Here is a 19,423-nt window from a genome sequence, read left to right as displayed (position 1 = left end):
GTTACCGAGTGCTGTCAGTAGGAAAAATAACGTGAATTTTTTGCACAATATTGACCAGATATCAGGACGGCAGCTAAAGCGAACCTATGGGGGCAGACATCCTTAAGTTTCACTTTCGGTTATGTCTGCCCCCATAGGTTTGCTTTAGCTGCTGTTCTGATACTCGGTAAATATTGTGCCAAATGTTCCCGTTATTTTTCCTAATGACTGCACTCGGTAACCTCGATCAACAGGGATATGGGTTAAAAACGGCCGAAGTTCTCCTGTAACCACAGATCTTATTTCAGGCAATTATCTGAAAAACCCATTCAAAAGAAACCCATTGACTTCAAGATGTGGGAACTGGAAATATTTCAGGGATTTATAACTCCTTCCTGTGGCACAAAAAGGCTGTGTCCAGTCTGTATCCTTTGCATTTAGCATACAAGCACATGACTGGTATCAATCTTCTTATCTAACCCCCAGCAAGAAAGAAAAGTATTTGCACATTCATAAACTATTCCTTTCAAACAAAGCTTCCCACATTGGTAATTGTTTTAACATACCTTAAACATACCAGTGATGGAAATGTATCAACTGTTATGCTGGGTAACAATATGGGTAATTCTCAGGCTCGACAAACAAACTTTATCAAGTGTTGACACAGATTAACGTATCTAAAATGTTCATTCCATTTTCACAATCAGGACTCAGTGTTGAGCAATTTAAAACGGCAATAACAATAAAATGCTGCCACATAAACTGCAGAAAACATCTGTTAAAAAAATGTGCGTAGGAGAAGGCAATGTGTTGTTTTGTTCTGGGTGAGCTGTCCCTTTAAAGAAAGAGCCAGACACAGACAACATAAGAGACAGAGATAGAAGAAGGAAGAGGGAGATCATTATTCCATCCCCAAATTATACACCGACATCACTTTAAACTGAAGGAGCTCCGCATGGGGCTGTTTACACTGTGAAACTCCTTATTTAACTAATGACAGCTCCATGAATACCAGGCAACAACACTCACTGCTATAAACTGCACATCATTACAAGTCAGCCTGGGCAGTAAATAACTGTTAAGAACTGAGTGACACCACCTATTCCTCATATTTGTTGGTGGCCATAGAAACAAAATCCCTCAAAGTTATTGCCCATTATGTTATCTTAAACACGGTGACAAAAGCAACACAAGAAGCAATATTTTTGAACTAACAGCCCGGCAAAGACTCTAAAGATGTGTTTGAGGACTTGTGTATTTCTATAGTAACTTATCCCTCAGAGCCAAAATTTTCTTGTTGTTGTCACCAAAAAGCGATGGCTGAAGCTGATATGGTCTTATCTGATGTATCGACCGGGAGCACCTGCCTGACCAGAGACTGAGTCATTGCTCTGGCCTTGGACGAAATCTTTAAGTGCCCCTTGTATGCTGCCGTTGCATGTCCAGTCTCCTGTGTGACACTTATCATCGACATCGCTGATAGGGCATGGAACAAGTCTTAATAGTTGACCTATTAGCTTCTGGTGGGACATCTTCCAATATATCCATCACTGAGGCTTTATGGCTTTTAAAGGGCAGCCATCAGAGAATGTCTTTATCTGTTTTACCTGATTTTTTTTTTTTTAATAACTGAATTATCAGGAAAACACTCATTGTTGAAATATGCTTTACTGGACTTACACGTTGCACAAGAGAAGCTTCACTCCCCTCACTTGGCACCACATCCCCAGGACAATATAAACTGTGGCTTGGACTCAGCATTAATTAAATGAACCGTATGATACATTTCTTTATCTCCCACAAACAAAACTATTGAATAATGGTTGCTGAGGAAACATTATCACCTCTCTGATAAAGCAGAACACTCACATTCTCATCAGCACTTCACTTGAAAAAATGACTCACATGCCTCCGAAACACAACTGTGTCACATGAATAGCTCCAACTCATCCGCTAAATGTATGCTCTTACAATGTGTAGTGTCTGGGGCTTTTGCTGTGGCTATTGGATCACTGTGCTGGGTATTTTCTGTCATAAGAGATGATAGAGGAGTGTGGTCCAGAAAGCACACAGGCACATGCCTGACAGGGTCACAGCAAAATCTCCCATCTGCCGGAGCCACTGCTTGCCATTCAGGATGGTAAGCCATTGATTCCCCGCTGCTCTGTAGGTCTCTCTCATGATGCCATCTTGCTCTCTATTCAAGTTGACACCATCTTGGCTGACAGATGATGCCCCTGCCCTCAGTGCAACCGCACGCTGACGGGGAGGCCTTTGTTCTGTGTTAATTTGCAGGTGAAGAGGATGAAAAGAGCAAACTTGTCATGGCAAACAAGCATGATTACATGGATTATCATTTAATGTGCAAGTCAGAGCAAGAGGTACATGTCAGCGAACTAATATGTGGAAAAATTGCACCATCATGTGGCAGAAACATGCAAGTAGCTGCAGCTGAAAAGTGCACAATTACTCACCGAGACAGCTCTGCAAAGCCATAATGACAGTAATGACAGTGACAGAGAGAAGAGATGCATATGCCTACAGAGAATTAAGAAGAATGGTTTGAATTAATCATCACATTTTCTTTTAAAAATAGCAGCCCATAGTGCCTTTAATGTCTTATTGATGATCAAAATCCAATTATCATTTTCACATATTTCAATTATTAAAGGGCTGGTAGATCAAACAATTAAAAGGGGCATAACAAACTGGAAGAGTGCAGCTTGCGTGTGGAAATGTTTTCAGACTACATACAGTAGTATTGCTTTATGCCTACCAAGAGGAGCTGTGCACCGTTCTGAGTCATTCTCCTCAAGGCTTTTCCCATCTGAACTCCGAGCAGAGCTAAAGAGCAAGGCGTCACTGCTCCTTCAACCTCAGTCTCCAGACATCTAAGGATATGATAAAACAACTGTGTTATACAGTAGTAGTGTATACTTATATATACGTATATACTCATTCTTAAATAACGGTAGAGGCCCATCATTGTAATGATGTGAACATGAGGGTTGAACATATTGTAGATGTGTTTAGCAACAAAAACAGCTTGCGTTAGCTAACTGACTTTGGCATGCCCTTTTCTTGCCGAGGGAAGAAGAGAGGATTGTTATATGAAGCAGGCGGCTCTCTTAGCTTATGTTAAAACAAGGACTGGAAACAGGGGGAACCAGCTGGTCTGACTGTCCAAAATGGGGTCGCAAAGGTACGAAATTTTCTCATTTGGAAAAAAGCGTGTCAGAACATTTTGGTGTAACGGTATCAAGGTCTACAGATTGCCACAAAACCTGAATGGAGAACGTGTCTGAGCAAAAAATAGACCATATTAGAGATGTTATATGTAATATGTTCTATCTGAAAAAATTTAAAAAAGGTCTGTGTATTGTGTTAGAGAGATATCTACTGAAGATAGCACGCTAACCAAATAACCCAACCCATTCTGACCTAAAGCTCCTGTAATCAGGTAAACACCAACACTGCCCCAGTTTTCCAAACTACCAGTCTTGACCGCTAGCTGCATGGCTAACTGAGCTAACTTGCTAGTCAGCAGCAGTTTGGTTACTCTGATATGCTGCCCCTCATTTGCTTCGAGTATGAATTAGACAAGTGGCCATGTCTTACATATTGCACCTTTAACTTTCTTCAACAATGCAAGACAGGGTGTTCATTTTCGTTAATTTCTCTAGGATAATGCATAGATCTTGATGAACAAAAGGCTACTGTATAGGTAGCTGTTATCAATGACTGAGTACAAAAGGGGACTGTTGGGCCTTAGTAGAGGTATGCAATTTTCAACCACAGTTCTCTGTGCACTGCAACCCACTGCTGCAACCCTAATTCAAAGGTAACAAATTCCACCTTCCAACCCCTCTGAAGTTCACTCATTGACACAATAAATCTTTAAAAAACAAACAAACAAAAGAGCAACCTGTTTCCACCTGTTCCTGTTTTTGTTTTTTTTGCTAAGATAAGCTAACGCGCTGCTGGTAGTGCCTTCATATTCCCACAAAGATCAGTGTTACAAATCTTCTCTTCTAAGTTTTGGCAAAGAAGCTAATAAAAGAAACATTATTTTGCAAGTACCATTACTATAAAGTCCTATCAACAGCTTGTCACAGCATTTCATGGATTTTAAAAAGTACCTTTTTAAGATCTTCTCCACCACAACGTCCTGCTCTTCATGATGTGATACATTAAATGAGTCGTAGATGCTCAATGGAAGAACGTGCCCTTGTTGTGCCAAAACAACCAAGTTGTACATTCCCTGTGAGTCCATGTGAAAATAAAATCATAACAGGGGCAGATGGGATATTCACTGAGAAAAGTCTCCATATAATATCACTGTATAATGCTGTTTGTTGTTTTTATTGCAGTGGGCCTGAGCCGTGGAAGTTTAATTAAGTTTATCATAGGATGATGAGATTACAGCCCAAGTAAATCTGTCACCTGAGGGCTGCCTGCTACAGCTGCCCTGCCATACATCGATATGGCCCGACCGACCAAGGATAATGAGTCTTCTCTGGTGCTGGAGGAAAGGTAGTAGTAGTCTCCCATTTTCAGCAGAGCTATAAAAGAAGATAAATACTTCTGTTTATCGACCAGATTGACAGGGAGAGGGAGAGGTTAAAGCGAAATGAAATGAGAGGAACTCACCGGACGGATGGGGATCGTAGTTTAATATAGAGTAGTTACGATATCTCCACTGACAATCATGACTGAGATTCAGTTCCTTCATTGAGGAGACAGAGTGAAGAGTGAGGAAGAGCAGAGCACTGATGATGGTTATGTTATCACCTGCTTACAAATTCCCTCCGGCTTGGTTTTCTTATTTTAGTGTGTGACTGGAATTACGTGTAGTTCATTCATCAGAACTCCAATTATAAGACATTGATTTTATACTGGTGCTGAAAATCTGATTAAAAGAATGATTATTGTTTTGTTGAAATGGTTAAAACTAGATACACAACATCATTTACCTCACACAGGTGTGCAACGTTGCTCTGGGCAAAACCCAGACCGCTTTCAGCTGCCAAAACATACTTCACAAATCCCTCCTGCCTGTTTGCAACACAATGAAACAAATGTGAAGAAGCAGAGACAAATAGTAAAGAGCAGAGAAAATGATTAAATGAGGACAATTGAAAAGTAATTGAAATTAATGTCCCCACCAAGAGCCCTGGAGGTAGGCCTGGAGCGCCTCTCTGATCATAAATCCAAGGTGTCCGTTCTGTTCACAGACCTTTTTTAGCATTCTGCACAGACAGTAAAGAATGGGTGATGAATTATGGAAGATAATTTTCTCCACATAAACGGAAAATATTTTAACATGATCTAAAAATAGTTACTGATTTGTTGAGGTCATTCTAAAAAAAAAGCCTCTTTGGCTGCAGCAGGAGCTTCTTTAAATTCATAAGATACCAGAGGGACAAATGGTAAGCAGAATCTCTGTGTGCCAGACAATAATGCAGTGACAGGGACTCTTATTTTTAGATATGCAAATACTAGGTTCTGACCTTGAATTAGCCACTGTCATTGAAATGAGATGCCACTGAGCTGCAGGCTACAGTGCAACAGCCCATAACAAAGCTTTCTTCACCAAGCTAATGAAAGCCTCTTACATCACAGCCCTTTCCACATCCTGAGACACCCCTTCCAGGCTTCCTGTTGAAAGGTACCAAGCTGCCTCCACTGATGCAGCTATATGACCATGCTGGGATGCATTCATAAACTGCTGGAATGCAGCCGTCTGTGGATCAAACAGAAAATATCTCAGCTCATTGATCTTGCCAGATCAGTGAGAAAACTAAATGTTGACAGTGTGTGGGACTCGAACCTGATTCCTCCAAGGGCTGCCGGGGATTTGCCCACTAAGATGATAAAGTCCCAGGTTAAACATGGCATCATAACTCCCATTTAGTGCGGCATGTTGAAAATATTTCACCGCATTTTCATGGTCGTTCAGTTTAATCCCATGGTACCATCCCAAACCATTCAAGGCGTTAATTGAGCCCTAAAGCAAGAAATGCACACTGGTATAGTGAAGGCACATAGTGTAAACACACGGGCTCATTACTATACGTACCATTGCTGCAGCCCTCTTCAGCAGACGAAAACCTCGAGTGTAGTTTCTTTTCACTCCGTGGCCCTGCAGGAATCAACATCAATCAGTGAATCGATAACTGTCAAAACACAGACACACACGCACACACAACATATCCAGCGTTCAATCTGATCATAAAATAGGTTGAGCGTATAGAGTCTCACAGAACCTTCATCAATAGGATGGAGTAGTCGTACATCGCTGAGGGATCCTTCATCTGCAGAGCACTCCTTTCAAGCCACTTCACTGCGCTCACTGTGTCTTTCACGAGTCCCCGCTGTCCCCAGTAAAGCATTGTTCCCAGAGTTTTCTTAAGATGAGAGAGTTTTAATTGGCCTGTTCTGAGCACTGAGTACATCTATTGATCATAATGGAGGAATATTAGTTGGATTGAACTCAAACGTACCTGAGACTCTATGTCTCCTTGCTCTGCGGTGTATTTCAGGTACTGGATGATGTCACTTGCATTGTGTATGACTAAATTTAAATCCTCTGGATTGCTTAGATAGATGTCTTCAGGTTGGTATTGCTTTAAGAAAGACAAATAGAAACATTATTAAGGTAAACTCTTAGTACTTCTACTATAGAGAGCCGAAGTCCCGCCCCTTCCAGTTTTCCTCATGGAAAGGGAAAAAATATGTATGTGCTGGATGGAGAAGGACAGTAATTTTTTGGATACCATTTCAATTGTGCCATGAAACACATATCTGATGTTTGTTAATTTAAATGGTAATTTTCTTGTGAAAGTCGCATTTTGTCTTATAACTAATGAAATATGAGACTGTGATATGAAGACTGCACCCCGACAGTCAGGTTAGTAACGTCTCATTGAACGGTCACAAAAACCCACCAAACTTTGTAGAACTGGAAGTGATAAACTCTCTGTAATATAACTTTAGTTGTTGTTTTCAGCTTTTTAAAAAAATTTTCTGTGCCAAGGCAGCAGCCATGGTGGTGCTGGCGACGCCTGCAGCTCACTGAGTGGTTAAACAAAAAAACTAGATGGTATCTTATAAACAGCAACTTTACTGATTAAAAAAATTATCTCTTTTTTTCACAAACATCACATTTGTAATAATACTGATACTAATACTTTAACACTTTTACTACCACTATAAAGCAGTCCCTACACCACAGTGGCTTGCTAAAATCCAAAAGGCATTTTTTTCCAGTTCCAGGGTCTGTTTCTAATGTTCCCAATTGCCCCAATGCAAACCCTTGCTTCTCTGTGGAACATCTCTGAATCCAACTGAGAAGTTAAAAGGTAATGGTGCAACACCACTAATAAGGTTCAATAAGTCCTTTATTTTGGACTCTGGCATCACTAATTTCATGTTGAGTTCACCAAAACTGAACTCTATGTGGAACATTTACATGGAGTCATTTCTGAAAATTTGAATAAATAAATTCCCTTGGACTTGGTCAATTTACAGAAAATTTCTGTACAGTCATGTAGGACCCTATCGCTTATAATAATAAGCTGACTGAGGAAATAGGTTTTCAGGGCCTTTAATTAAGATTGGATCCAGATGGATTACTGTGCTGTCATCTACTCAGAAAGTGTCCAAGATGGTAAAAATGCAGCACTGTAGCCAGACCTCCTTCTAATACACTTCCCCACAATTGTTTTGTCGCTGCTCTGGCTGCTTATTCAGACTGGAACGGACAGTACAGTCTCTCTGTTGTCTTCTTGAACCTCTATTCATTTGATGCAGCTTATTTAAATGTTCAAAGAATAAACAGGAAATCAGTCTGAAGTAGAATTTGGGCATTGCATGTGCCTTATCTTTAGAACGCTCTTCATCTATTCATCGTGACAGCTAACTCATTCACATTTTTAAATTAAGATTTAAGACCCACCTTTTCTCCATGGCTAGACCAACAAACACACTATTAATCATGTTTTGCCAACAGACTCTTTTGTATCACTGCTGTCATTTAATGTATTTGAATTTCTGTCTATGAGCATGTGGATGTCCAGATTTTAATTACTTTTGGGTTTACTAATTTTCCTTATATCTGTTTCACTGTACATACCGTGCATTTGTATATTCATAAGTGAAATTGGCTTATATACAGTAACTTCATCATGTTATTATGCATCGATTGTTATGGTTGACTTATGGTCCTCATTTTCTAAACTTTTTAAAAAGTTATAGTTTGACAATCATGGAAACTCACTTTGTTGCTAAGAATTAAAGAACAATACCATTCTAGCACCTGTCTGGTAAAAAGCCAGTTTGCGTCTCTAGCAATTAACAAACTCTGCCTGAACCAACATCTCGTTTGTTAATTCCATATAAAATAAAAACGACAATTTGTTGTTTTCCGTGCCAGACTCATTCTTGGCCAGTTGCATGATAAGAACGAAACACAAAATAAAGTCAGCGGTTCGCCAAAGTTATTATAATTTCCCTACGGCCATCTTCTTGCTGTCAAGGCATTTCAGTCTGCACTAAAAGTGACTGACTGAGACACCAATATTGCCATTCCTAAAATTAATAAAATTTTATTCAAACTTACATTATCTTCATGTATCCTTAAGCTGTCCATGCTAGTCTGTGCCGCAGCGTTGGAATAGTAGCTGTAAGCCATGTCCAAGTCTTTTGGAAACCCATCAATCCCTTGTGAGTGCTTGTAGCCTGCATGCATCAGGGCGAAACGGTTATCACCCGCTGCGCCAATCAAGCTATAGACATGACCCTGAAACACAGTAGAAGTCAGTATTATCAGTCATCATTACACAGGTGGTGTTACATGTGATAAAGCAATAACTGAGGGACAAGGAGTGCACTGACTCTACCTGTTGTTTATTCACTGTGTGTCCAAGGCCAGAGAGGTGGATAGTGGCCAACAAGAGAGATGCTTTGTGATTTCCAAAGCAGGAGGATACTTGTAGCAGAGCTGTTGACTCAGATTCGATATTACTTTTTGCCTGTTTCACAGCGAACAATGTACTAACTGCCTGCCCAAACAAAGCACTCCCGAGGTCCTTCAGGCCTAAAGATCCTACAGAACATGATACAAAATATTGTCAAAAACTGTAAATAATGAAGCAACTTAAATATCATTGGTACATATGTAGTCAAACAGTGCAACAATTTTTGACACCTGTTCTGATTTTCTCTTCATGTTTTTGCAAGAAACGAAAAAGTGTGCTGTATTTAAGTTGCTTTTCCCAGGTCCATGTTTGTGTGCTGATTTTCTCTCCAGTCTGACCACACAGTCTTATGAAATGAGGAGTACAGACACCTGAAATGAAACAGAACCTGTCAAAAGTAATCTTCCCATGCTTAATAGGCATTCATTTTTTGTGCTGACATCCTCTATAAGAGACCATGGATAAGGTCCATGGATATAACAATCAAAATCTGGATACAGCTTCGGAGGCGGAACCCATTCATTTATGAAACCTGCTCAGTGGCGCATGAAGCCAAAAATGCTCGGTATAAAGTCCAGTATAAATGTACCCAGATTCTGCGTTGTGGGCCCCATAAAGCGTGCGCACTAGAGACTTCCATCAACCAAGCTTAAAGGGGAATAAAAAGATTTAATTGTGCAACTTTCCAAATGTTATCAGACTTAATGGCTCAAATAATGTTAGTTAAACAAGTAATTTCGCAGGAGGTGTGGTGCTTAAAAACATTTATTTATCATTCACAGCTGCTTCTTTCACAATATAAGTTTATGGGAAAAAGTATTTTTGGGCCCCAGTGCATCACATGACAATTAATCTGATCTAATTACACAGTTTGGCAGCTGCAAACATTGGCTACAAAGCCTTGTGTTCTTCCCGGTGGCTTTGTATAGACATGGTAAAGACATCCCTCTCAATCATCACTTATGATCCACTAATCGTGTGTGGCAGTGTCTGTATCTATATCTTATTTCTTAGTATTTTGCTGTGTTTGGTACATTTCTAGGTGTCAACCTCTGGGCAGAGGTGTGACTCTCTAGACTCTATAGAAACATAGCAACCAGGTTACATCAGTGTCTCCGTCTCTCCGTCTGTGTTTGACCGGAGACAGGGCTATACAAGCACACATGGGGCTGAATGCTTAGGTGTGAGCTGCTGAGAAACAATCAGAAAATCACGCCTTACTTCTCTGATTCACTGCTTTGTTCTCACCAATGCCGCACCCTCTCTAGCTTGCTCTGCCACTGCTGCTCTCTCTCTCTGTCTCAATAGTTCAGCCAGGGAGGTGGGGCCAACATTGAATGGTATGTTTACAAACAACAACCGAAAAATCTACATAGCATGGCTCTAAGGTGGATCCCAGTAGAACAGTTGCGCTGCTTTAAAGGACTTGTCAAAATAACATTTCACCTTTGATCATGGAGGGGGGGTGACTCTCAGTTACTTGCTTGTGGAACGCTCTTGCAAATGCTTTCATTTCCTGACACTCCTGATGAGTCTCATCCAGCTCATGTAATGTTGTCTGGGGGTTTTTTACCTGTGACACAGATAACATCGTATTTCAGTGAACAGTAGTCAAACAAGATGCAACACATTAAAATAAGCATATTAGTTGAAATCACTTTACCTTTTCGGTCCCTAAACGATAGTATCTGACTGGCCCAAAATACCCATGGATGCCTGGCATGTACTTGCTTCCTCCGATCTCAAAGTATCCATCAGCATCATCATAATGGATACTGTTGTGAAATCTATAAAATATTCAATACAACTCAAACCACCTCTCATGTGCATGTATGAGTTATTCCTTCTTGTTGTCAGTAACTGGACTGACAGGTGTTTTGTAATGGCAACGGTTGTGTTTTTCTTTTCACACACCTTTAAAAGAGAAAAACTGACATTAAACATACTCATATACATATCTGTTGGTTTCATCATCCCACGTTGTATCCAGCAGCACCTGAAAGTCACACATAATGATGCGTGAGATCACGACACAGAAAAAAACCCCACTCAGCTGTGAACGACTCCAAATTGCAGTACACTGCAATCGCCTGGAGTTTCCCAGCTGGAAAGGAACCATCTTTCAGGATCCTACAGCTGTTCCAAAAAGGAAATCAAACACTGCAAAGCAAGGGCACCAAAGGAAACTCAGAAGAGAAAGGAGGACTTAAAGATGTTGCCCCAAGCTGTATATTAATTTCAATTCCTCATCCCACCTCCCAGTGGCATACGCTGTGGTTTTTTACCTTTGAGTCCTGTATGTAACAATCTAATCTAATCCATTTCCGCAGGGGCAACACGACAGTTGCTTGGAAAGCTTCATCTTCTCCTGTCTTCACACGTGCCTGAATTATGATGTCCCCTACACAGGAGATATGACACTCATATATTTCACCACAAGAGATCCAGCGCTCTTTATTAATACATAACACAGTCTGTTCCACAGTCTTATAAACACACATCATCACTCACAATCATCGCATGATACCTCAATCAAATCCCCTAAACTGGTATCAGGTGTACCCCACAAGCTGCTGTGACCCACCTGTGCCTGTTAGCTGCATCAGAATGGAGTCATATGAATTGTTCCTGTTGATATGATGGATGATCCCACAGTTCTTCTGGTGACACCATTTCAGTAGGTAGATCCACACAGATAAGGTGACACTGAAAACCAAGCCGCGAAACATGATTTGACAAATCATTTCCTAGGCTGCTGAAGCGTGTGCCTGACTTTAAAATGCAGCGCAGTCTGCTAAAAATGACTGACCTCGCTGTCTGTCACTGACCGTAAATGAAAAGCTTATACATGCTCGGGTGAAGAGGCTTCGTGAAGCTTCTAAACCCATTTGTAATGACAGTGAAGTAAAACTAAAAGTGGAGTGTGCTGTAACCGCTGCCAGCGCTGAAAGGGAAACAATCACCGACCTGTGGCCTGTTAATCTGCTGATATCAACACAAGCCACTGGTGTTATATCGCTTCATTTGAGGCAATATGTTGTGGTTTGTCAGGATTATTTGTTTTTATTACACAAATTTATAGAATGAAACATCTGAAAACGATGCTATTCTTATGTATTCGATACAACATTTGGAGTCCCTGCTGGAGATATTTTTCACGCTGTGTCGTTGAACTTCACACAGAATGAGCTTCAGCTAAAATGAACTTAATGAGAAGTCAGTGAGTGAAGTTTATGTCCAACCTGGGCTTTGTCACAGCATGAAGACGGGCTCTCTCCAGGGTTCTGTCGATAAAAGGCTGGAACCTGCGGACAATTCCAAAGTGCTCACCGGTACTTGCCAGTGGGAACTTTAGCATATCGATTCTGTCTGTGTACAAGGAAAACAGCAAAAGATTAGACACACAAACCACTTAAAGTTTTGTCAATAAAGTTCAAAACATGGACAGTGTGAATAAATGTGTTTAAGGGTCTGACCTGACTCATGGGGACAATGATTAATTCTGTTGCTGGTCAGCTGCCACATCAGTTGAGCGGACCATGAAGGACACTCAGCAGGAGGTTTAGTTGGACGCTCAGAGAGTGGTTTTATCTGCAGCACTTTATAAATCCTCACCATAGAGGCATGGTAAGTCCCCGGTTCACTGCCATTATTAAGATGGTCTAACCAAGCACGAACTGTCACATTCTGGGCATCCAAAATGCGCCTGTTGAAAAAGTCGTGTTGATATAAAATGGACGGAGGCCACCTGAGCAGCACCTGGGGGATCCTGTAAACTCCTGTTGTGTTGCCAATCCATTTCCTCCTGAAGACCACGAAATCTGTCTTCTTTAATGTAGACACCACCGCCTCCACTGCGAGCTGACATGGCCTGGAGCAGCGATACCGCACACGGACCAGTGAGCCATCTACCACTTTGTCAGGGGCTGAGTCAAACCCTATGAAATTGTCAGGCAGGCTCTCACCAGCCTGGGATGGGGATGGTGAAATGGCTTGTAACACACAGTGTCCCTGGGTGAAGTGAAAAATGTGTAAATAAAATTGAGTGAAAGTAAAGAGAGCATGCAGTCATTTGCGCTCAAACAAATTAGGCAGGAAACATGAATATGTTGCCAGGGGTAACATTTTCAAGAGGATATTCATTTGCTTAAAAGTGCATGATTTGTTTAGCCAGTAGAAAACACAACATGAACATATCATCACCTAGTCTTATCGGTAAGATCCCATAGAATAGTAAATTTTTAGTATGCCATCTTCTTAATCTCATTGTGGTGAGCGTCATCACTGACCCCTAAAGCTGGAGTTTTAGTGGGTGGTTTTGCTCCAAATGGTCAAAAGGGGTAACAATGAGCCCATTCCACATTTAAAAACAAACTTCAGCAAGCAACACAAATGAGAGATTTTCATAAGGATTTTCCCAACAATATGTTTCGGGCATACAGGAGAAAAGACTTTAAGAATGGTAAGGCTGATGTTAAAGCACACAGCAACTTTACTAAGCTTTTCTATAGCATCTATTCTTGAACAGACACATATCAGTAATAGGTAATAGGTATTTTTCTTTCAGCCTGCTCAGTTGCTTGCACCCTGAAACTCTAAAACAACAACCTATATATTTTAGGTTTGCAACCCTTAAATATTTGTATCAATGTAATGTTCTTGTTGCGTTTGTGTAATGTGTCCAGATTACATATTGCAACTAATACAGTTCACTTTAACTCAGTAGAAAGCTCTGTAAAGTTGAAGGGAAATGTCAGATTCAGGTGGTTATTATCTGTAGGTTCCTCACGTAGAATTACCTCAATTAACACACTGTAATCATAAAAATATTGAATTAAAGATCGAACAGATTATTAAAAATCAAAGGCCATGCTTCAGCCATTATTACAGTCAAGTACGGTAATGCAGTAATTGCAGCAGTGTGTGTCGTAGTTTCTTACCATTATAATAGCAGCAGTGAAGAGGTATCCAAAAATGGCTTGCGACACAATCATTTTGAGGTTTTTGGTTTCAGATGAATTAAAATGTAAACATATAATCCTTGAATTCCTACTAATGTTAAGTAATGTTGACAGCTTGAAGCGTACTTCCCAATGGCAGCTGTGAGTATACACCCTGTGCGATGCAGGATTTCCTGAAAATCTGGTGTAGCAAGTTCAGCATTTGCATGAGTGGCCTTTAAACTGTTACCTAAGGGCTCGGCTACAATGACTCTGTCGTGTACCAAAAATATGGTTTGAGTCATTTTTATTTCTTATCCTATTAGGGAACCTTCCATGGGAGTAATGCATCAAAGCTCAGAGTCTACTGTAACTTAATTTAATGTGCTCGAGCCAAGGCCTTGCCATCACCCAGTGTCCTCGGTGGCTTTCGCCCACACAAGACTCTGAAGAAATCTGATCTGAAAAACAAACTGATATCACAGCCAAAACTAATTACCCATGGGCTACTGGCTGTTCATGCTTCAAAGTCAAGCGAAGAGGCATCAGTAACTGTTGCTGATCAGATGCTTTTAGGTGAGACGTAGAGTCTCGTTGTCTATATAAAGGTGTGTCATTATGCTTAAACACACAATCTAGAAAATCTTGGACCTATTTAAAAGACAGCTCATCATATTCAATGGCTCTACAGGACCTGTGCAATACCCAGGACTACTTTCTGGAAAGCATAACCACTGAATGCCCTTCAGTGCCTTTTGGAAAAAAGACTGGTCGCAGCAATGTGAGTGGTTTGCCCTTTAGAAATAGTAAAAGTCTGTTTAATTTTTATATACCAATTGCAGAGTACCTGGGTGAAAGTCCAATACAGTTTGGGCAAATCAGCACCATCCAGAGCTCCAGCACCATCTCATCTCAAGACCCCATCTTATCATCCCTTGCCTTGCCCACAAATCTTCCTCTGGCATCCTCTCAGTCTGTCCCTCTGCCTTTTCCCATGTCTCATGGCACCACCACCTTGGCTTTCATTTTTCAGGGAGGCGTGTTGGCTGCAGCGGACACTCGGTCCAGTTGTTCTGGGCTTGTGGCATGCCCAGCTTCCCAGAAGATCCTGCCCATTCACAGTCACCTGGTGGGGACCACTTCGGGTACTTCAGCCGACTGTGCCCTTTGGAAAAGGATCCTGGCTCGAGAGCTGCGGCTCTACCAGCTCCGTCACGGACGACGGTTGTCCACATGTGGTGCTGCCAAATTGCTTTCACACATGCTTCACCCTTTTAAGGGGACTGAGCTGTGTGTGGCTGCCACGTTGTGTGGGTGGGATGGAGGAGAGGCAGATGGAGGTGAAGAGATTGATCTCGGTGGCCATAGAGAAACAGCAAAGAGCCAAATGACTGATCTTGGAACTTCTGTGGATGCCACTCTCGAAAAGAAATGTCTGGCAAAGAGCCCCTCTTCAACAATTGGTAGTCAACAATGCTTTACCAGAAAGACATTGAGTTTCTCTGGACCTAGTCTGTACTATGTGTGCAGTGATGGCACACGCCTGCAGGGGAAGCTCTTCTCTGTAGGCTCAGGATCGCCGTACGCGTACTCAATCTTGGACCAAGGGGTTCAGTGGGGACTGACTTTGGATGAGGCCACATCAATAGCCAGAGAGGCTGTGTACAGAGCCACACACAGGGATGCATACTCAGGAAACTGTGTAGACATCTTTCACATCTCTTCTAAAGGTTGGACTCGCAGGAGCAGGGAGGATTTGAAAGAGGAATATTATAGAGAAAAGGAAAGAGAAAAGAGAAGGAAGAGACAGGACAGGACTGCCTGAGTAAAAACAGAAAACAAGAACGGCATGAGAAAAGAAAAGCAAACATCGGGGAGTATTTTGGATAGACGTGATGGCAATCTTTGCAGCAGATACTAAATTAATTAACAGGACAGGCAGTTGTATCCTCCAGGCTATTTCTCAAATGACTTGGGCATGCATATCGTTCACTCTAATAAACAGCTGATGTTCTGTTTGCGCTGATGATAAAAATGTATTATAACGGCACAGTGCTGCCTGGCATTTTGATTTAGATGTTAAGACATTATGAATCATTTCAAGTATGGGAGTTAATTACAAGCTAGCCCTGCATGTATTTGAATCACATAAACACAGAGAGGAGCAGAAAAAAAGGAGCATGTTGAGCAAACCAAAACTCTAAATGCCAATTCTGAAGGTCATAATGTATTGCTCAGTAAAAGAAAACTAATTCAGCCATAGTAATAAACAGTCAGGAGTTGAAAACTGATTTGTGTCTGCTGTGGGAATTCGTCTGACATTTCTTTGACACTTCAATACATTAATGAATGAATGAAATTTTGCTGAACTTGCCTATTCATTCTGTTTGAGCAGTCTGGTAGTAAATTAAGCATACTTGTAATTATTGAAGTGACAATGGCTACAGGATTTTTAGGCAAAAAGGTATAGAGCTGTTCATCCTTCCTCCTCACTGCATTTTCAAACTTCAGTTAAGGCAGCCGAAGTATTGTGGTGAAAGTTTTCAAGGGTGAGACGATTCACCATATGTGAGGAAACTTTATAGCATATGGACTGTGTTACAACATGTCAAAATGCTGGAGTGGCGCTTCAGGATGTGATTTTACATGCTGATATGATGAGCTTATTTTTTTTTCAAGTGACAGTTTTTAAGGCTAATGTGTGCATTTGTGTAGCCGCCTGAATATCTACGTGTTATCCACTTTATGAATAAATTACAACAGATTTGCATGATGATGTTCCTCACATTCCCAATGCTTCATCAGAGAGCTGAGCTTCTTCTTGAACCCGCAAACGTACAACTGTATGACTGTCTGTAGCCGCGATACTTAGAGGGGAAAGCCTCCCTTCTTCCCCAGCCTCATCCATAATTCCCATCTTCGGAAATTCATTAATGACAGAATTATTGAGAGGGTGGGAAAACAAAAAAAAATTAGAGGAAACCAATTTGGTGTGTCCGGATTTGAAAGCTTGCAGGGACAGACTTGTAAGTGCAGTTCTGAGAGTGAGCGAGGACAGAATCGAGATTGTTATCAAAGTTTGGAGCCTGTGAGAGAAGCTGTTACTCAGTGGGCGTTAGGGCTGCCTTTGCTTGCTGCCTTTTGCCCTTTTCAAATCTTTTTGTTCAGTTTTGACAGTTACTATTCCTTGCATGCAAACTCCAGCTGAGAGATGAGTGATCTCCACTGGATTTGACCAAGAAATGAAATGTCAGCGACCCTGCTTTCTAAGTTACATCAGAACATCTGTTTTTTTATTTAATTCGTCTAAAAAAACTTTGAAAACACATGACCCCCCACAGCCAGAAATCTGCCAAAGATTGTCTGTCAGCCTCCTCTCACAGTCAGAACTCTGATGATGTTTTGCACTTGTAAATTTTTCTGTGTGTGTTCTAGCATCCTAACGAGCACATTGATTACAGCTTGGCTTTGTTTTTATGCTTGCGCAGTAGTTTTGATTAATAAACCTCCATACTGTAACCCACCCAGTTGGATACCAGGGATCTGAGGAGCGACCTTAGGGTTGTAATTTTTTGCTTTCTAGTCATATCAGTGAACATTTGTCTCACCACAACTCATTTAAAAGGCTCTCTTGTTTCTCTGCGAAGAGGCAGATATCAACACTGATCAAGAAGAATCGATGTACAAAGCAGGACTGTACTCTGTAGGCTCGATGAACGATCACTTTAGCTTTTACAGCATTGAGATGTTCAAAGTGAGTCTGCAGCTGTGCTGAAAGTACTGTTTTCATCAAAATTTTTTTCTTTTTTTTTCAAATAAAAAATATCCAAAATATACACATTCTAGTCTAAGAGATACGGTAAAAATAGGAAAGCATCCCATTACCTAAAGGTTCTCCATGCAACATTTTGTTGCAATCTACATGTTTTAACACATTTTTTTGGCCATTTGTGAGCAGACTGTAACATGAAGTAAATTATCAAATTAGACCTTACCCACCTCTTTAGGGCATCTATACAAGCCTGTGGACGATTTCTTTAAGGTGTTTAATGCTGCTGGACTGTGGATCTCTTTGTGAAGGACTTGGGTTGAATTTTCTGCAACAGTCCAAACGTTGTAACTTTATGCACGTTTTTAAGTGCCTCGTATCAAGGCATCTCTCGTTAGTAGTAGTAGTAGTTAATGTTAGTTTACAAAAGAAGTCTGCCACCATAAACTGATGACACAGAGCCCCTTTCCAGTAATATGTTCAGGGCGATGTCAATGTTGTACCCCGTTTCCCCAACAGCAAAAGTGAGCTAAATACATTGGTGCCCTCATGTTCAAAATATGCAGTGAAAGTGCATATTTCCTCATTGATGCTTCTAGGCTCCCTAGGGTGCCCTTCCAGTGAAGAAAACATGATAAAGTGCCGTCTTGGTTGACCCTATGGTAAAGAAACATGATAAAGTGCCCTCTTAGATGCCCCGGTTGTAGATAAAACATTATAAAGTGCCCCTCTTGGATGCTTCTATCCCCACTAGGGTGTGCTTCTAGTGGAGAAAACATGATAAAGTGCCATCTAGGATGCCCCTTTGGTAGATAAAACATGGTAAAATGCCCCTCTTGGATGCTTCTATGACCACTAGGGTGCCCTTCCAGTGGAGAAAACATGATAAAGTGCCATCTTGGATGCCTCTTTTGTAGATAAAACATGGTAAAGTGCCCTCTAGGGTGCTCTTCCAGTGGCAAAAACATGATTGATACAGTACCATCTTGGATGCCCCTATGATAAATAAAACATGACACCTCTCTGCATGGTGGGGCCCCACCAACTACAGCCCTTTTTATTTTTCTCGCCCCGGCCTCTCCAAAATCCTGAGTCCGCCACTGGCTTATAATTAGATGTTTGTCATCCAAAAGACTCTACAACTATTAACAAACTATGAAACAATGCAGTTTTGAGCATTCATCCTTGAAATGTGGATTAGTGGGGTCCAAATATATATACTTTTTGAAGTAGTGTTTATTTCCTGAGACAAAGAATCGAAATTACTCATTAAAATCAGCTTAAACTCAGGACTCAATGAGAGACTGCGCTGCATTTACGTCCTGTATATTAAACTGATCATCAATTTCCCAGAAAAGCCCATCACGATTCAACTCGCTGGAGAAAATATCCTATCAAAGTGGGTGGAAAGGGGAGGAGGGGGGGTAATTATAGTCATACATTGTAGACATGTTTTTATAGCTGGAGAACACTAATGGCAAAATTTCATCTCCTAATGCAGCAATTTTCTGGTCCAGCCTCAATCTGAGTGGAATAACTGGGGAAAACACATTGAGGATGATTATGCAGACTGGCTATGTTTAAGCAGATTACAAGACACTGCTTCGAGGGAATGATACAGCCTATAACGAGAAAATATTGAAAGGGGCTTAAACGACTCCTGTGTTGTGGGACACGAACTATGTTGACAAATGTGGCGATGAGAAGCCAGAGCTGTGATTCTGATTCATGAAAACGTTGATTATCATTAATATCAA

General features: G+C 41.0%; 2 protein-coding genes across 2 annotated transcripts; one reads left to right on the top strand and one right to left on the bottom strand.

Moving 5' to 3' along the window:
* Positions 1-1,628: 1,628 nt before the first annotated feature.
* LOC115591503 (protein sel-1 homolog 3) lies at positions 1,629-14,544 on the bottom strand. Its single transcript, XM_030433562.1, has 24 exons — positions 13,898-14,544; positions 12,434-12,968; positions 12,200-12,326; positions 11,542-11,663; positions 11,243-11,358; positions 10,904-10,953; positions 10,621-10,744; positions 10,404-10,530; positions 9,188-9,328; positions 8,880-9,085; positions 8,600-8,779; positions 6,483-6,605; positions 6,246-6,386; positions 6,059-6,121; positions 5,810-5,986; positions 5,595-5,722; positions 5,145-5,228; positions 4,953-5,034; positions 4,630-4,705; positions 4,423-4,541; positions 4,119-4,240; positions 2,756-2,870; positions 2,454-2,517; positions 1,629-2,258 (listed from the first exon to the last, which is right to left on the bottom strand). Exons 1-24 carry the CDS (start codon positions 13,949-13,951, stop codon positions 2,011-2,013), a joined length of 3,324 nt encoding a protein of 1,107 aa, XP_030289422.1. The 5' UTR covers positions 13,952-14,544; the 3' UTR covers positions 1,629-2,010.
* Positions 14,404-15,722, top strand: psmb11b (proteasome 20S subunit beta 11b). Its single transcript, XM_030433595.1, has one exon. The coding sequence runs from the start codon at positions 14,577-14,579 to the stop codon at positions 15,720-15,722; it is 1,146 nt and encodes a 381-aa protein (XP_030289455.1). The 5' UTR covers positions 14,404-14,576.
* Positions 15,723-19,423: the final 3,701 nt, after the last annotated feature.

The sequence above is a fragment of the Sparus aurata genome, chromosome 11, assembly GCF_900880675.1.
Source record: "Sparus aurata chromosome 11, fSpaAur1.1, whole genome shotgun sequence".
In the NCBI taxonomy this organism is placed as follows: domain Eukaryota; kingdom Metazoa; phylum Chordata; class Actinopteri; order Spariformes; family Sparidae; genus Sparus; species Sparus aurata.
This window is presented reverse-complemented; position numbering and strand designations above follow the sequence as displayed.

What these genes read in the sequence shown, in the direction of transcription:
- LOC115591503 (XM_030433562.1), bottom strand. Translation starts at nt 13,951, where the DNA reads ATGATTGTGTCGCAAGCCATTTTTGGATACCTCTTCACTGCTGCTATT. An exon ending in TCATTGTCCCCATGAGTCAG is followed by an intron (nt 12,327 to 12,433) that starts GTCAGACCCTTA and finishes CCTTGTACACAG; the next exon opens with ACAGAATCGATATGCTAAAG. An exon ending in ACTCCATCCTATTGATGAAG is followed by an intron (nt 6,122 to 6,245) that starts GTTCTGTGAGAC and finishes TGATTCCTGCAG; the next exon opens with GGCCACGGAGTGAAAAGAAA.
- psmb11b (XM_030433595.1), top strand. Translation starts at nt 14,577, where the DNA reads ATGGCTCTACAGGACCTGTGCAATACCCAGGACTACTTTCTGGAAAGC.